Source organism: Engystomops pustulosus, chromosome 1 (genome assembly GCF_040894005.1).
Source record: "Engystomops pustulosus chromosome 1, aEngPut4.maternal, whole genome shotgun sequence".
NCBI classification, from domain to species: domain Eukaryota; kingdom Metazoa; phylum Chordata; class Amphibia; order Anura; family Leptodactylidae; genus Engystomops; species Engystomops pustulosus.
In genome coordinates, this window is record NC_092411.1 from 39991583 (window position 1) to 40008570 (window position 16988).

Here is a 16988-nt window from a genome sequence, read left to right on the forward strand (position 1 = left end):
TCCAGCCTGACTATGACTCTGATTCTACCTGCTGTTCTACCTGTACCTCGCCTTGGCCACTTCCGCAAGCAAGTCGCACCTGTGGAGCGACCTGGTGGTGTCCCGCTGCAAGTCTAACCTGATTTGCGGCGGGCTCTGGTGAAAACCGGGTGCCACTTAGACTCAACTTCCAGGCGTCGGCTTACCTCATCACTCACGATGGTTCAGTAGGTCCACCACCTTCAATCCTGCACTTGTTTACATGACAAATCAGAAATTGTGTCAAAAGTATGTTGCACAATAATATATATATATTTTTTTCTCCTAAAATAAAATGTCAACAAGGATGAAATATTTTAAAAACTGTTGGAAAAATATAAAATAAAAGGCAAACAAAAAAGCAGATTTATTCAAATATGTTACCAATGAAGAATTAATTCTGCAAAAATCAAGCCCTCACAAAGCTTTATAATTGAAGAAATAGAAAGAAAGTGCTGTAAAACAGGTTGTTTTTAAAGGGCTTCTTGAGCAACAAACCCATAATCAGCTACAAAGGGAGTATACAGTATATTTTCTTGCAGGTAGAGAAGCTCAATGGTATCACTTTCACAGATATAGTTTGGCTCTCCTAAACTAGCGGCTAGGACAGTGGTGGCAAACCTATGGCACGGGTGCCAGAGGCGGCACTCAAAGCCCTTGTTGTGGGCACTCGGGCGATTGCCCCAGGACACCAGACAGGACTCAAAGAATCTTCCTGCAGTTCCAAGCAACTTAAAAGATGCTGCTTTCGGTCATATATTCTTGGGACTGTAGGAAGAGGGAGAATTAGACAGGGTTGAATTATTTTTGGAGGACCTCCTGCTGGCCCCATGATTCTCTGTGTACAGAGGGAAACTGGAAAGAAGCTAAAATTATGAAAATTTTCCATCTTTCTACTGTGTTGCTGTCCTCAGGAAGCCAATATGATTGAAAGATGTTGAACATGGGGAGCAATAAGTTACAGCTTTAATTTTTGGTTGGCACCTCGCGATAAATAAGCAGGGTTTTGGGTTGCAGTTTGGGCACTCGGCCTCTAAAAGGTTCGCCATCACTGGGCGAGGAGCTAAATGATCTTGCTTACCTTCCCTAAGGTCTGCTTCTTAAGACTAGAACAACTCGGCTTAACGGCTTAATATCATGATTATTGGAAAGATCTTCAGCTCCACCTCAGCCTCAATTCACAATCTCTGAATCTGCATTCTAGAAAACAACTTTGCCCCCTCACACCCTGGTCGGAATCCCTATCCCTATACTCTGATGTGGCTTAGTTGTTATGTTTTTCTCTATTCGCCATGGCATCTAGGACCGAATTGCACAGCATAGTAACCAAGATCAAAAGGCATCATATGTTTTATAAGTTACCAGACAATGGAAATAGAAAAGCCACAATTAAAGTGTAATCAAAAGTTACATAAAAAAGAATTCAAGAAGACATAATATAAAGCATATGTGATGAAACAGGGACTTTACAAATAACCCGGCAATAATCTGCAATTTTAATCCTCGATGGTTGGAGGAAAAGGCAACATTTTTATTGACTGAATCCACAAACTCTTGGATTGCGGATGTTTCTCTTTCATAGCATTGAACATGTCCAGATCATCTTTATCAAGCAGCCATCCAAACATTATTATCCTGACCAGACTGGGAAGTCTGGACACAAATCTGACAAAAGATGTCACGGTGGTAGGACGACACTTAATCTCAGAATTTCCTAGGTCGATATTTAGATAATTTAGCTCCGGCATGTGTTTTGCTTCCTCAAAGAAAGTTTCCCACCCAGATTCTGTGACTTTAGAATTATTTAGCATTTCAAGACGTTGAAGCTTTTTCAGGTTTCCATATTTTGCTTCTTCTGCTGTGAAGTTGAAATACAAAGATACTTAATTTAAAAGAACTCTAAGAAACGTAGAGAGAAACCTCCAGTTGAATGAAATCGAATGGAGATTCTGGGCATGTTCTATAGCAGTACTAATAGTAAAAAAATAATACACATTGCAGTTCGATCAATATGATCAATATTACAAGGCTGGCGAAGTAAAAGTCCTTCCTAAAAGGAAATCTACCATCAAAATCCATTGTGATAAACCAGGAACACTTACTCATAGATGTAATGTTCGGAAGACGGTTATAATATTCTTTTATATATGCATGACTAAATATTTTTTGATATACAGGCGGTCCCCTACTTATGGACACTCGACTTACAGACAACCCCTAGTTAAAGATGGACACCTCTGCCCTCTTTGACCTCTGGTGAAGCTCTCTGAATGCTTTACTATAGTCCCAGAATGCAATGATCAGCTGTAATGTGTCTGCAATGAAGCTTTATTGATAATCCTTGGTCCAATTACAGCAAAATACATATTGTCTGGATCTACAATAATAAAATATACAGTTTCGACTTACATACAAATTCAACTTAAGAACAAATCTATGGAGCCTATATACGTTCCCGGAATCAATAATTCCCAACATATTGGGGCAGATTTATAAAAAGCATCCTAAGTTTAAACAGTGCAGAATATGACTAGACCGTCTTATTCTGCACCAGATTCATATAAGTGTCTCGTGCGGGATAAGACTGTCTAGTCGTACTCTGCACCTCCGATTAGTTAGGCCACAATTTTGTCGGTCAGCAGTATTTTTGCACAAACTTTTTGGCATTAGGCCACACCCCTTTCATAGGCCACGCCCCATCTCCCGAGCTAATGGTAGGAGAGCCAGAATTCTACCATCGACATAATTACAAATCCCCCCCATTCTCTTCTGGTTGCATAATGCCAAAGTTTACACAGTGATCTGCACCCTTTTTCGGGGACAGTTTATTTCACAATAAAGGTTGAAAACTGAATTGGAAGAGGCCTGGTCCTTGGAGAAGATTCAAACACATCTATGAATTTACTTTATATCATCCTGCTAGAATTTTTGCATCATCTCACTCATTATAGGCGAGGGGAAATTTAACAATAAATGAGGAAAATTATTTATTCAGGAATGAATTAGGAGAAAAATCTTTAACATTATCTGCAAGTCATAGACTTACCTAATAAGGCAATGCTTTCATCATCTAATATTTCAACAATGTTAAGAAACTTAAGATTTGGGACATTTTGCAGTTGTTTAATGACCAGTTTGACAGAGTGAGCCATTCCATCTCCAGCTGGTAGCAGCAATTTCTCCAAAAGGCAGAGAGAGCCCAGTGCCATAGCTGTCAACAAATATGCATGTGTTACTCTATATATACGATGAGCTTTCAATAATATACAATACCATGATAAGTAACAATAACTTAAAATCATAGAAGTGATAAGCCATATATAAATGAGAAAAAAATCCCTGCTAGAGGCAAACAGGTAACAAACCAACACGCTTCTGAGCTCCAGCAACTCTACTTATCTCTTTATACGTTTACATGTGGGTCTGCGTGTTGGATCCAAGATGCTGCTGTGGGCATGGAGCAACATAAACTTTCTCTATATAATGTTTATTGCTAACCCTTTGATATCACCTGGAATTCATCTTTAAAGGGAAAATGTCATCAGGAAGGTCATTATTATATGATGACAGGTTCTAATAGACCCTGGAATGTACTGTATGCCTGCAAGGCGGTCTTAATTGGATAAGTATCCGTTAGGAAAAGCCTCTCACTCAGCAAAATCAGTTCCCTACACTGTACTGAAGAGACGCAACCAAGTCAAATCTGCACCGTCTACAGTTGGGAATGTATTGCTTCTAGGAGAGATATATAAGGTTAAGGTTTGGCCTTAATCATTAGTCTTCTTGAAAATCACGCATGATGTTAAGGGGCTGCCTTTCAAAGTAGCTAAAGATGCACTGTTTCCCATATCCCATCCTGGAAAATATATTTTCATATTGCCCTCGGATGGATATTTGTTTGTTGTTATAGGGGTGGATGTTCTGTTATGATTAAGTTAGAAGCACAAGTAATTCTGAAAGAAGTGAGAAAAGAACTAATTGACTGTGAACAACCTCTCTAAAAATCACAACAACCAAACAACTAAAGCCTCATCCCTTGTTGAAGTAAGAATGGCACAAACATTAAATTCTGCTTTAATATATTTTTCAGTGCAAGGGTAGGTGATAGTGACACTAATACAGTAGAAAGAAAGTGGAGAAATTCTGTGTATCATTGTAGCTTCCCTCCAGGATCCCAAGACCATGAAGAATGGTGGGGCCTGGTGCAAATCCAGTGCTGTCCACACCTTCTCGCTCCTCCAGTAGTCTCAGGCAGAACAGGATGTGTGCTTGAAAATAGTACTGAGCACGGCATGTCCTAGGTTTCCATGGACTTCAGGAGGAGGCCTTGAGTCTTGTCTAGTGAACAATGTGCTAGGGTAACAGCCTGGGTGCCCACAGCGAGGGCTCCGAGTGCCACCGCTGGCACCCGTGCCATAGGTTCGCCACCACTGCCCTATCACAAGGTTACTGATATAAAAAACTATATTTATCCATAGGTGAGTAGTAATTACTGTAGTAATGCTCCATGTGACAAAACATAATAGATAAATATATTGCAAACTTTACCAAAGGTCTCAGAAACCTCTTTTAACATAATTACTTGACACATCAAATCTAGTATTTTCAGACTTTTAAAATTCTTCATTGTGGATGCTGTAAAGAAATAAAATCAGTGAGTTAAAGTCTAAATGTATATTATATTACATACAGCATTTTGTTACTGTATCAGGCCATATCAAAAAGGCATATATAGATGTAAATGTCAAATGGCACATGTTGGCAGAAATTGAACTAAAAAAAATACCAGATATTGTCTATCAGTTTTGCACCCTACAGATACCTGTTTTTTCATGGGTTAGTGTGGGGACATCTTGCAGAAAATCAACTTTGTAGTGGAATCCAAAAGGGTTGTATAAAGTCACAGAGGCATTGAGTTTAGTGCTGAAGTCAAGCTCTCCTTGCCTCATAACACCCCCTCTGCTTTGTTTGACATCAGGCATAAGACTTTTGGAGATATGGTTATGATTCCCCTGGACACAGAACCATCATGTACCATGAAGAGGACATTGTGAGGCAGAGAGAACTTGACTTCAGTACTAAACTCTATGCCTCTGTGACTTTATACAACCAGTTTACATGTCACTTCAAAGTTGATTTTCTAGAAGATACCCCACACTGAAAGAAACATGATCTGGAAGGTATTGATAACATATTGGTAATGGATTATTCAGTCAATTTCTGCTGACAGGTTCTCCTTAAATTAGGATATCAGGTCAGTGGTAAGTGATCATATGACTGTACCATAATTGCTTTGTGCACCATATCTCCATCACACAGCCAGAGATAATATATATCCTTTATAGGCAATAAGGCTGGGACTTTTTATGGGACTTTTTGCAAAAGTCCCAAGTCATGAATCTGCATTGTATGGCACTAGCAGTAGTTCCATGTTTATGCCAGATTACTGAAGTGATGAAGATAGCCCTGTGAGACCTTTAAGTAGTGAAAAGTCCCAAAAAACCTCAATGCGGCTTTTTTGAGACTTTTTTTACACCATAAAAGCCCAGAAAAAAACAATGATAAGTAACCTCCATAGAGTATATTAGCAAAGTGTATAACTTTTAATTACCATATACACTCACCGGCCACTTTATTAGGTACACCTGTCCAACTGCTCGTTAACACTTAATTTCTAATCAGCCAATCACATGGCGGCAACTCAGTGCATTTAGGCATGTAGACATGGTCAAGACAATCTCCTGCAGTTCAAACCGAGCATCAGTATGGGGAAGGAAGGTGATTTGAGTGCCTTTGAACATGGCATGGTTGTTGGTGCCAGAAGGGCTGGTCTGAGTATTTCAGAAACTGCTGATCTACTGGGATTTTCACGCACAACCATCTCTAGGGTTTACAGAGAATGGTCCGAAAAAGAAAAAAACATCCAGTGAGCGGCAGTTCTGTGGGCGGAAATGCCTTGTTGATGCCAGAGGTCAGAGGAGAATGATCAGACTGGTTCGAGCTGATAGAAAGGCAACAGTGACTCAAATCGCCACCTGTTACAACCAAGGTAGGCAGAAGAGCATCTCTGAATGCACAGTATGTCGAACTTTGAGGCAGATGGGCTACAACAGCAGAAGACCACACCGGGTGCCACTCCTTTCAGCTAAGAACAAGAAACTGAGGCTACAATTTGCACAAGCTCATCGAAATTGGACAGTAGAAGATTGGAAAAACGTTGCCTGGTCTAATGAGTCTCGATTTCTGCTGCGACATTCGGATGGTAGGGTCAGAATTTGGAGTCAACAACATGAAAGCATGGATCCATCCTGCCTTGTATCAACGGTTCAGGCTGGTGGTGGTGGTGTCATGGTGTGGGGAATATTTTCTTGGCACTCTTTGGGCCCCTTGGTACCAATTGAGCATTGTTGTAACGCCACAGCCTACCTGAGTATTGTTGCTGACCATGTCCATCCCTTTATGACCACAATGTACCCTGTAACATCTGATGACTACTTTCAGCAGGATAATGCGCCATGTCATAAAGCTGGAATCATCTCAGACTGGTTTCTTGAACATGACAATGAGGTCACTGTACTCAAATGGCCTCCAGTCACCAGATCTCAATCCAAAAGAGCATCTTTGGGATGTGGTGGAACGGGAGATTCGCATCATGGATGTGCAGCCGACAAATCTGCGGCAACTGTGTGATGCCATCATGTCAATATGGACCAAAATCTCAGAGGAGCTTCCAGCACCTTGTTGAATCTATGCCACGAAGAATTGAGGCAGTTCTGTCCAACCCGTTACTAGCATGGTGTACCTAATAAAGTGGCCGGTGAGTGTATATTATTATGTATAAGTTTTTCAATACAATGTTTGTTTATACTCGGGTATATTTTTAAAAAACTCACCCACGGCTTCCTCTTCTCCCTCGGCTCTTCCGCCTTCTAAGCACTGTGGGCAGAGACATCCCCTGCTCTCTGCCTACATGCACACACATGGTATGACATCATCAGGCGGCTATACGACGCGTCAAAGTGTGCGCGTGCGGGCAGAGAGCATAGACGCGCCAATGCCCGCACTGCCTGAAAGCAAGAGCTGACACGCTGGGGGTGAGAGCCGTAGTTGAGTACGAAGTTTATTATTTTATCATGAAGGGGCACTGCTAGACTTTTCTATAAAAGGGGGCACTGCTGGACATTTTTTTTAAAGGGGGCTCTGCTGGACATTTCTATAAATAGGGGCTCTGCTGGACATTTTTTTTTACAGGGGGGCTCTTCTAGACATTTTATTGATGAGGGGAGGATGCTACTAGACATTTTATTAAAAGGTAGCTGATGCACTACTCGAGCCAATAAGTTTTCCCAGTTTTTTGTGGCAAAAATAAATAACTCGGCTTATACCCGGGTAGGCTTATACTTGAGTATATACAGTATACTAAGATTGTAATATAAAGTGTATGTAAAATGTAATATCCTTTTAACAATATTTGTAAGCACATCTGTAGTACATGTATTTGTAATTTCTGGTTTATTTTGCCTGGATTTGCCAGGAATCTACTTAAAAAAAATATATGTTCATTGTTAATGAGAATTCTTACCAAGAACCGCCATGTCATCTTGTAACAGATAAGACCCAAAGAAGCTCAGTTCTTCCAGCTTCTTGCATTCAGAGAGTGAGTTCATCAGACCACTGAAGTCTTCATGACGATGTAATGATAAGTGCAGGACCTCCAGATCTGTAAACTGTTTAATGATTGGAACTGCAAAGCAAAATAGAGAAAAATGTGATAGATTGATTATAAAAGTTGAACATTTTGCCACATGACAAAATTTGCTTCTTTTTAAAAATCTTGACTTCCTCTAAAGTCGCAGGAAAAGAGGATAAAGAAAAAAGATAGATTTTACAAAAGGGACAAGCCTCCACAGACCTCCATGTTACTATTGCGTGCAACAGAAACAGGGGCAGTTTAGTTTTTAAATTTGTGGCACCAAGATTCACCAAATTTCTCATCTTCAGTTTAAAGGGGAATTGTCATGAGGTTCGTACTGTCCTATCCTTGGGTATCATGAAATCAAGGAACCTCAGCAGCAGTGGAGTAACTAGGAAAGGCAGGGCCCCATAGCGGATTTCTGAATGGGGCCCCACTTACCCCTTAAAAAAATATACATACAATATATACACTCCATATGTACACACATACATACACTACCATATAACCCCATGCATCATATACACATACAGCATATAAACATCACATATGCAAACACATTTAGAGCATATACACATCACAAATACATACATATAACATATTCACACCAAATACCCCAGATGTCAGGGCCCCCTGACACCGTGGGCCCCATAGCAGCTGCTATGGCTTCTACCCCTGTAGTAACGCCCCTGCTCAGCAGCTATGTTTTACTAGCTAGATCATGTATGTAAGAGTGTTTCCGTCCCTACTCATATTCTTTGAAATGTCTATACACAAGTACAATGAGTCGTTAATAAAGCTGCACCAAAATTGGGGAAAGCCACATCTCTTCCCGTGTCCTGATTTATATTCCTGGTGCTCAGTTCATTTTTAAAACTTTAGGGCAGATTTATAAAATTGTCTTAAAGAAAAACTGCAATAACAAACTTCATGTATTATATTTTAAGAAGTAAAAGATATGATGAGATTTCTTACTATTGCCTTTCTTTTATATCACATCATATCATGTTTATTCCACGTGATTGTTTTTTCTAGTAATACAGATGCCAACAGTACCAATTGTGAGATTGGTCATGGCCTGGCCAGAAGAGAAGGCCCAGGAGTCCCAGTATCCCCCCTGCCCTGAAAATTCTACAAGGATGGTATATGACTGGGAATTGTGGGGGTACTTTTACTACATTGACTACTGTGGAGGTACCTCAAATATGAGAGAGCAACATTATATTGGCTAATGCGAGGGCAATGTTACTATACTGGCTGCTATAGGTACACTGATACAAAATTGACTACTGGGGGTGCACTCTGCCTATAATATAGCAACGTTATAGCGATCTTTACAAGAACAGCATAAATTTAAGTTAAAAAGATGCTAATATTTTTGTGTTGCCAAATCTGCAGAGAGTCATGGCTCAGGGGAGGATGCTACTAGACATTTTATTAAAGGGTAGTTGCTGCACTACTCGAGCCAATAAGTTCCTGCTTACTCCTCAACCTGTCCTTTCCAAAAAGTTTACAGGTAATGTGATCTGTCTTTTTTATCCAGTTAGATGGAATTCGGCAGAGACCTCGGGGAAAAATATATAATTTTTATCAGCTAGAAAGCATGAGAGGAACCAAAAAGTGAAGAAATTAGGACTTTCCTTATATATATAATTCCTGCTTATATTTACATATACTATTCATTAAGGTAAAATTAGCTATTAAGAATAAGTGATTATTTAGGGGTAGGTTAAAGAAGTAGTTTAATAATGTGGAGAAGCCCTTTAACCATATACTTGGGTCTCACAGAAGCTCCTCTTCTAATGTTCCTGTAAAATAAATACCGTATATACTCATGTATAAGACGAGTTTTTCAGCACAAAAAATGTGCTGAAAAACCTCACCTCGGCTTATGGACGAGTCAATAAAAAAAAAAAAAATTATATACTCACCCTCCGGCGGCTCCGCTTCTTTCTTCCTTGTGGCTCCTATTCTGTCTTCCGTCTTCTTTAAAAGCCTGCAGGGCGCGGCCTCGGTATCTCCCGGCCGGCAGGCGCATACTATGAAGTCAGCAGCGGCCGCATCATAGTATGTGCCCTCCGGCCGGAAAGTGATCATGGCTGCGCCCTGCAGGTTTTTAAAGAAGACGGAAGATTGAAGCAGAGCCACAAGAAAGAAAGAAGTGGAGCCGCGCGGACATCGGGGGAGTCGCACGGACATCAGGGAGCCGCCGGAGGGTGAGTATATAAGTTTATTTTTTTATTATGAGGGTGGGCTGGCAGTATACTACAGGGGGCAGGCTGGGCTCGCTGTATACTACTGGGGGCAGGCTGGGCTGGCAGTATACTACAGGGGGCAGGCTGGGCTGGCAGTATACCACAGGGGGCAGGCTGGGCTGGCTGTATACCACTGGGGGCAGGCTGGGCTGGCTGTATAGTACAGGGGGTAGGCTGGGCTGTGCTGTATACTACTCGGGGCAGGCTGGGCAGGCTGTATACCACAGGGGGCAGGCTGGGCTGGCTGTATACTACTGGGGGCAGGCTGGGCTGGCTGTATACTACTGAGGGCTAGCTGAGCTGGCTGTATACTACACGGGGCAGGCTGGGCTGGCTGTATACTACTGGGGGCAGGGTGGGCAGGCTGTATACTACTGGGGGCAGGCTGGGCTTGCTGTATACTAGAAGGGGCTGGCTGGCTGTATACTAGAGTGGGCAGGCTGGCTGTATACTAGAGGGGGCAGGCTGGCTGTATACTACATAGGGCAGGCTGGCTGTATACTACATTGGGCAGGCTTGCTGTATACTACTGGGGGCTGTCTGGCTATATACTACTGGGAGCTGTCTGGCTATATACTACTGGGGGCTGGCTGGCTATATACTATAGAGGGCTGGCTATATGCTACTGGGGGCTTGCTGGCTACATACTTGGAGGCTGTGACCAATGCATTTCCCACCCTCGGCTTATACTTGAGTCAATAGTTTTCCCCAGTTTTTGGTGGTAAAATTAGGGGTCTCGGCTTATACTCAGGTCGGCTTAAACTCGAGTATATACGGTAATCAAGTTCTTGTTTTCTTTTCCTTTACATACTTACCAAGTTTGCTTGATCCAGTCCCTAAACCTGTGCAACCTAAGGCAAGTTTCTTCATTCGAAATAGTCTTTCAAATTCAATAGGCAAATCGTCCATCACCTTGTGGTTTTTCTGCAGCTCAATAGTTACTTCTGATAAGTAAGGAAAGTTGTGTATTCCACGAATCAGATGCTCTAAAGGAAAAGGATGAATATTAAATATTGATTTTAAAAAATTTCCCATAAAGTGTGTGGGTTCTAATGCTAAATGGGTCTGACAAACACAAAAAGAGGTCAACACTGCATCCAGTTCATTTGTGAAACAATGTTTTCTCTGAAAGCCAAATCCTTTCAGAGTAAAACATAGCTGTCTTCTCTGAAAAAGTTGTCCAGGATTTCATACATACCGAAATTATTCGGCCCCCTTGGACTTTTCTACCCTTTGCCACTTTTCAGTCTTCAAACATAAAGTTATAAAATTGTAATTTTTTGGTGAAGAATCAACAACAAGAGATTTTAAACTTTTGTAAAGAATAATAAACTGAAAAGTGGGGCCACCTTTTGCTGAGATTACAGCTGCAGGTTGCGTGGGTTATCAGGTTTCTATCAGTTTTGGACATCGGGAGACTGAAATTCTTGCCACTTCTTCCTTGGAAAGCAGCTGGACCTCTGTGAGGTTGGGTGGAGACCGACTGTGAACAGCAGTTTTCAGCTCTTTCCACAGATTCTTGATTGGATTCAGCTCTGGACTGTGTCTTGACCATTCTTACACCTGGATACATCTATTTGTGAACCTTCCATTGTAGATTTTGCTTTATGTTTGGGATCATTGTCTTGTTGCAAGATAAATCTCCAACCCAGTCTCAGGTCTTTTGCAGACTCCAGCAGGTTTTCCTCCAGGATGATCCTGTATTTGGCTTTATCCATCTTTCTATCAATTTTAACCATCTTCCCTGTCCTGATGAAAAAAAGCCAAAACCATGATGCTGCCCCCACCATGTGTGACAGTGGGGATGCTGTGTTGGGGGTGAGGAGCTGTGTTTCTTTTACGCCAAACATATCGTTTGAGATTGTGGCCAAAAAGTTTGATTTAAGTTTCATCTCACCAGAGCACCTTCTTACACATGGTTGGTGTCTCCCAGGTGGCTTGTGGCAAACTTTTTTTGGATATCTTTGAGAAATGGCTTTCTTCTTGCCACTCTTCCATGAAGGCCAGATTTGTGCAGTGTACGACTCTCCCACCTCAGCTGTAGATCTCTGCAGTTCATCCAGAGTGATCAAGGGCATCTTGGCTGCATCTCTGATAAGTCTTCACCTTGTCTGAGATGAAAGTTTAGAGGGACAGCCGGGCCTTGGTAGATTTGCACAGGGCGTGATCACTTGCACAGGGCTCCTCGGGATGTTTAAAGTTTTTGAAATCTTTTTGTATCCAAATCTGGCTTTAAACTTCTCCACAACAGTATCAAGAACCTGCCTGGGGTGTTCCTTGGTCTTCATGATGCAGAACCCTGAGACTATCACAGAGCAGGTGTATTCATAAGGAGACTTGATTACACAGAGGGATTATATATCTCATCATCAGTCATTTAGGACGACATTGGATCATTCAGAGATCCTTACTGAACTTTTGGAGTGAGTTTGCTGCACTGAAAGTAAAGGGTCCAAATAATATTGCGCGCCCCACTTTTCAGTTTACTCTTTTTTTTTTACAAAAGTTTTAAATATCCAATAAATTTCGTTCCACTTCACAAAAGTTTTTGCTTGTTCACCAAAAAAATTACAATTTTGAAGCCTGAAATTCAGGGTTGCTGAATACTGCAAGGCACTGTAAATGCAAATCATCCTGCTACTGGGAATTACCTGGGTAGTTGTCATCATAGTTATATCCAAACTCCATATTTGGCAGAGAAGATCCATTGACAGTCATATTTTGTAGCTCAGCTGTAAAATAGCAATCACAAATAAATAAACAAGAAAAAAATTATAAGTTAGGTATAACTGCATCCCAAAATTCCCTATCTATCAAAATATAAAAACGGTTATTCCAATCGGGGAACTCCTTAGTGAAAAATCGTGCCCAAATGTCCAAATTGCCACTATTATGGCATTTGCAATTCATACAAAATGAAGAAAACGTGATCAAAAGATTACACGTCCAAAAAATGAAAACATGATGTGTTAGAAAAAAATGGCAAAGTGTGAGAAAGTTATTAGCATCAGAATATGGCAAAACAAACAAATAGTTTTTTGTTCAAAAAGTATTTTTAAAAAAAATCTATTAAAACCTAATAAAACTTACAATGAAAGGCATGAAAACAGTGCCCACTTGCCCACATTTTCCAATCTGGTAAAAAAAACATTGTAGTCCTGCATTAACAGCTAAATTGCTCACAGATATTCTAAAAGCAAATAAATCCTAAATACCTGGGTAGTGCCCACGGTACTCCATTACTGAAGAAAGCTTGACCTCCATATTTCGTATCTCCGCTGTAAAATAATAATCACAAATAAATTATCACCAGACGGAAAATAATTCCCACTTTCTAGAACTTTCTTGGTTTTTCACTCCAGGGCCTATGTTACAATGCTTACATTCATAGTAGTTGAAGTTTTTGGCAAAAATACATTCCAATGCAAAACTGTGAAAATATTTTAACCGGTTCAGGACCGGGCCTGTCACGGGTGCTTCTGTGACCTCCCTCCCGGGTCGCAGGGGCACCCGTGCCGCGCTTCATGGCTGCCCCGGTCCCTCGGCTTCTTACTTACCCCGTCCCGTTCCCACGCCGACTCCGGCAGCACGGTGCGCGCGTCCCCTTTGGCAAATTTAAAGGGCCAGCACGCCACTAATTGGCGCTGGCCATTTTCACTAAAACTACTTAAGCCTGCCTCTTCCTGTATCTCTTGCCGGATCTTTGTGCCTCACAGCCTGAGAGAAAGCTTTACTGCGATTAGCCTGTGTTCCTGTGTATCCTGCGTTCCTGTGTCTCCTGCGTTCCTGTGTCCCTCCGTGTTCCTGTGTTACCTGAGCTCCTCCGTGTTTCCGTGTACCAGTGTTCCTCCGTGCTGCTGTTGTGTGTTCCCGTACCCCTCTGTTTGGACCTCCTGTTGCTGACCCCGGATTGAACCCTGACATTGCATCTCTGCCACCTGCCCTGACCCTGTGCCTGGACTTTGACCACGAGATTGATTGCCGTTCTTGTACCTCAACCTTGGCCGCCACTGCAGACAAGGAACGACCTGGTGGTACCACGCCGCAGCTTGTCTAACCCGCTTTGCGGCGGGCTCTGGTGAAAACCGGGTACCACTTAGACTCCGGTCCCAGGTAGTGGCTTGAGTCATCGTCTGCAGTGGTCCAGTGGATCCACTACCCGTAAGCCTGACAGGGCCCTTTTCTGTTTTTTCATTTCCATTTTTCACTCCCCTCCTTCAAAAATCTATAACTTTTTTATTTTTACACGTAAAGAGCTGTGTGACGGCTTGTTTTCTGCGTAACAAATTGCACTTCATAGCGATGGTATTGAATTTTCCATGCCATGTACTGGGAAGCAAAAAAATTCCAAATGCAGTGAAAATGGTGAAAAAACGCATTTGCTCCATTTTCTTGTGGGCTTGGATATTATGGCTTTCACTGAGCGCCCCAAATGATATGTCTACTTTATTCTTTGGGTTGGTACGATTATGGGGATACCAAATTTGTATAGGTTTTGTAATGTTTTCATACATTTACAAAAATTAAAACCTCCTGTACAAATTTTTTTATTTTATTTTGCCATCTTCTGGTGCTAATAACTTTTTAATACTTTGTTGTACAGAGCTGTGGGCGGTGTCATTTTTTGCAACATTTGATAATATTTTCAATGATATCAATTTTAGGACTGTACGACCTTTTGATTACTTTTTATATATTTTTTTATATTTTTCAAAATGGCATTTTCGACTTTTGGTGCTATTTTCCGTTACGGGGTTAAACGCATTGAAAAACCGCTAATATATGTTGATAGATCGGGCATTTTTGGACGTGTCGATACCTAAAGTGTTTATGAGTTTTACTGTTTATTTATATTTATGTCAGTTCTAGGGAAAGGGGGGCGATTTGACTTTTTAGGTTTTTTTATTATAACTTTTTTTTTTTTATTTAACTTTTAAAAAATTTTCTTTTTACTATTTTTCAGACTCCCTAGGGTACTTTAACCCTAGGTTGTCTGATAGATCCTATCATATACTGCCATACCTCCTCATTCATTACAATGTGCAATTAGCACATTGTAACGAAGGGGTTAAAACGAAATAGCCTTGGGTCTTCCATGGAGACGTCACGAGGAGCGACGATCCTAGGCAAGATGGCGGCGCCCATGCGGCAATATGCAGCAAAGACTTACCGGCTAAGGAGAGGGCTCAGCCCATGAACCCTCTCCATGCAGCGGGACCCAACCGGCACCGTGAATACACGGCGGGCGGTTGTGAACCAGTTAAAATGCATTCAACTTCACAACCATAACATTTAAATATCATAGCATCCTTGAAGATAAATTGGGAAAAAGATCGGGAAAAGATCATAGAGCATGCTCTTTCTTTTCCCAGTGTACGGCGTGGAACACATTTGGGATATCGTACTGCGGCTTGGCCGCCATTGCCGTCTACAGGGACATTTTATATGCGGCCGCACATACATCCCCGCAGACGGCCATCTGAATGAGCCCTTAAACAGTACATACTTGAGGTATTGCTGTAATCATATCAACCCAGAAAAGAAGTTATAATTTACAGTTAGGGCCATAAACATTTGGACACTGATAAAACATTTGTTTTTATTTATTCATTTACTGAAATATAAATCAAGTTATGGTTATATAATGGAGATTATGTCCAGACTTTCAGCTTTTATTTGACGGTACCTACATTAAAATTGAATAAAGGGTTGAGGACTTTCAGCTACATAACACAAGCCACCCTGTTTTTAAACCAAAAGTAATTGGACCATTGACTCGGGATGGAGTCACATGTTGCAGTAAAAACTTCATCGCAATCAGCTTTGAGGTGGTTTTAGGTGCAGATTGGTTAATTTACCGGTGAATGACATTTGTGGAACAGATACCCATACAGTTCATGTCTTGCAGTTCATGTCTTGCACCTGCTACATTAACAAAACTGCACCTAAACCCACCTCAGATGATTGCTTGTTCATGTCCCATGGTGGATCAAGTAAAAAATGTAAAAATGTTTTTCAATAAAAAATAACTTTATAAATCACAAAAAATGCCCATAAGCCCCAAAACATATAAAGAGACATAGAACGCTCAAAGAAGTCTAAATCATAACACAAACCCCACATATATAGTATCACCGCGTCTGTAACAATCCTTAGAATAAAACTAAATAACTATTGAACCCGTATGACGCCGTAAAAAAAACTTTAAAAACCCGCCAAAAATTATGATTTTTACCTTTTGAATTCCACTAAAAATGCAATAAAAAGTGATCAACAAAACATAGGTACTCTAGAATGATACTGTTGCAAATTACAACATGTCCCGCAAAAACAACCCATCAACCAGCTCTGTAGCCAAAAAGGTAACAATGTTATGCCACTTGGAAGACGGCAATGCAAAAATGATAGATTTTCTCCCACATTAGGGTTTTATTTAGTAAATTTAGTAAAACATAAGAAAAAATATTCATGTCTGGTATCCCCATAATCGTATCGACCCATAGAATAAAGATAACATGATTATTAGGCTATACGGTGAACACAAAAAAAAAAAGTTAAAAATCCAGTACAGAATTGATGCTTTTCTAGTCGTAACCTCAAAAAAAGTTCCTAAATTTTCAACAATAGGGGATACCAACCCCCAAATGCTAACACTGGAAAAAGCATCTCATCCCACAAAAAAAATGCCGTCACATGACCCAAATAACGGAAAAGCGAAAATTTTATAGCCTTCAAAAGGGGCCAATGAGGAAACTAAAATCCTGGCAGCTGCAGGGTGCTCCTTCCCTTCTGCGCCTCACTGTGCCCCCATAACACAAGTAACGACCACATGTGGGGTTCTCTGCACTCAGGAGAAATTGTAGAACAAATTTTATGATGGGTTTTCTTTTTTTATCTTTTGGAAATGTGTAAATCTTAGGGCTAAATGAACGTATAACCGACAAAATTTGAGCATTCTAAATTTCACCTCCGTTTTGATTCAATTACTATGAAGATCCCAAGGGGTTAAAAATCTTCGAAAA

At 40.9% G+C, this 16988-nt stretch overlaps 1 protein-coding gene across 3 annotated transcripts in view; it reads right to left on the minus strand.

The window, feature by feature from the left end:
- Window positions 1–323: 323 nt before the first annotated feature.
- The window catches only part of LOC140119648 (baculoviral IAP repeat-containing protein 1-like), a 34426-nt gene continuing 17761 nt past the window's right edge, over window positions 324–16988 (minus strand). For 2 of the 3 annotated variants that reach the window (XM_072138901.1, XM_072138895.1), the window contains exons 7-13: window positions 13182–13244; window positions 12618–12698; window positions 10782–10952; window positions 7601–7762; window positions 4567–4653; window positions 3065–3229; window positions 324–1876 (exon numbers count right to left, since the gene is read on the minus strand). In XM_072138901.1, the coding sequence (XP_071995002.1) occupies window positions 1515–1876; window positions 3065–3229; window positions 4567–4653; window positions 7601–7762; window positions 10782–10952; window positions 12618–12698; window positions 13182–13244 (1091 nt within the window). In that variant the 3' untranslated portion in view covers window positions 324–1514. The remainder of the gene's footprint in view (window positions 1877–3064; window positions 3230–4566; window positions 4654–7600; window positions 7763–10781; window positions 10953–12617; window positions 12699–13181; window positions 13245–16988) is intronic. The other variant, XM_072138909.1, reaches the window with a different exon arrangement.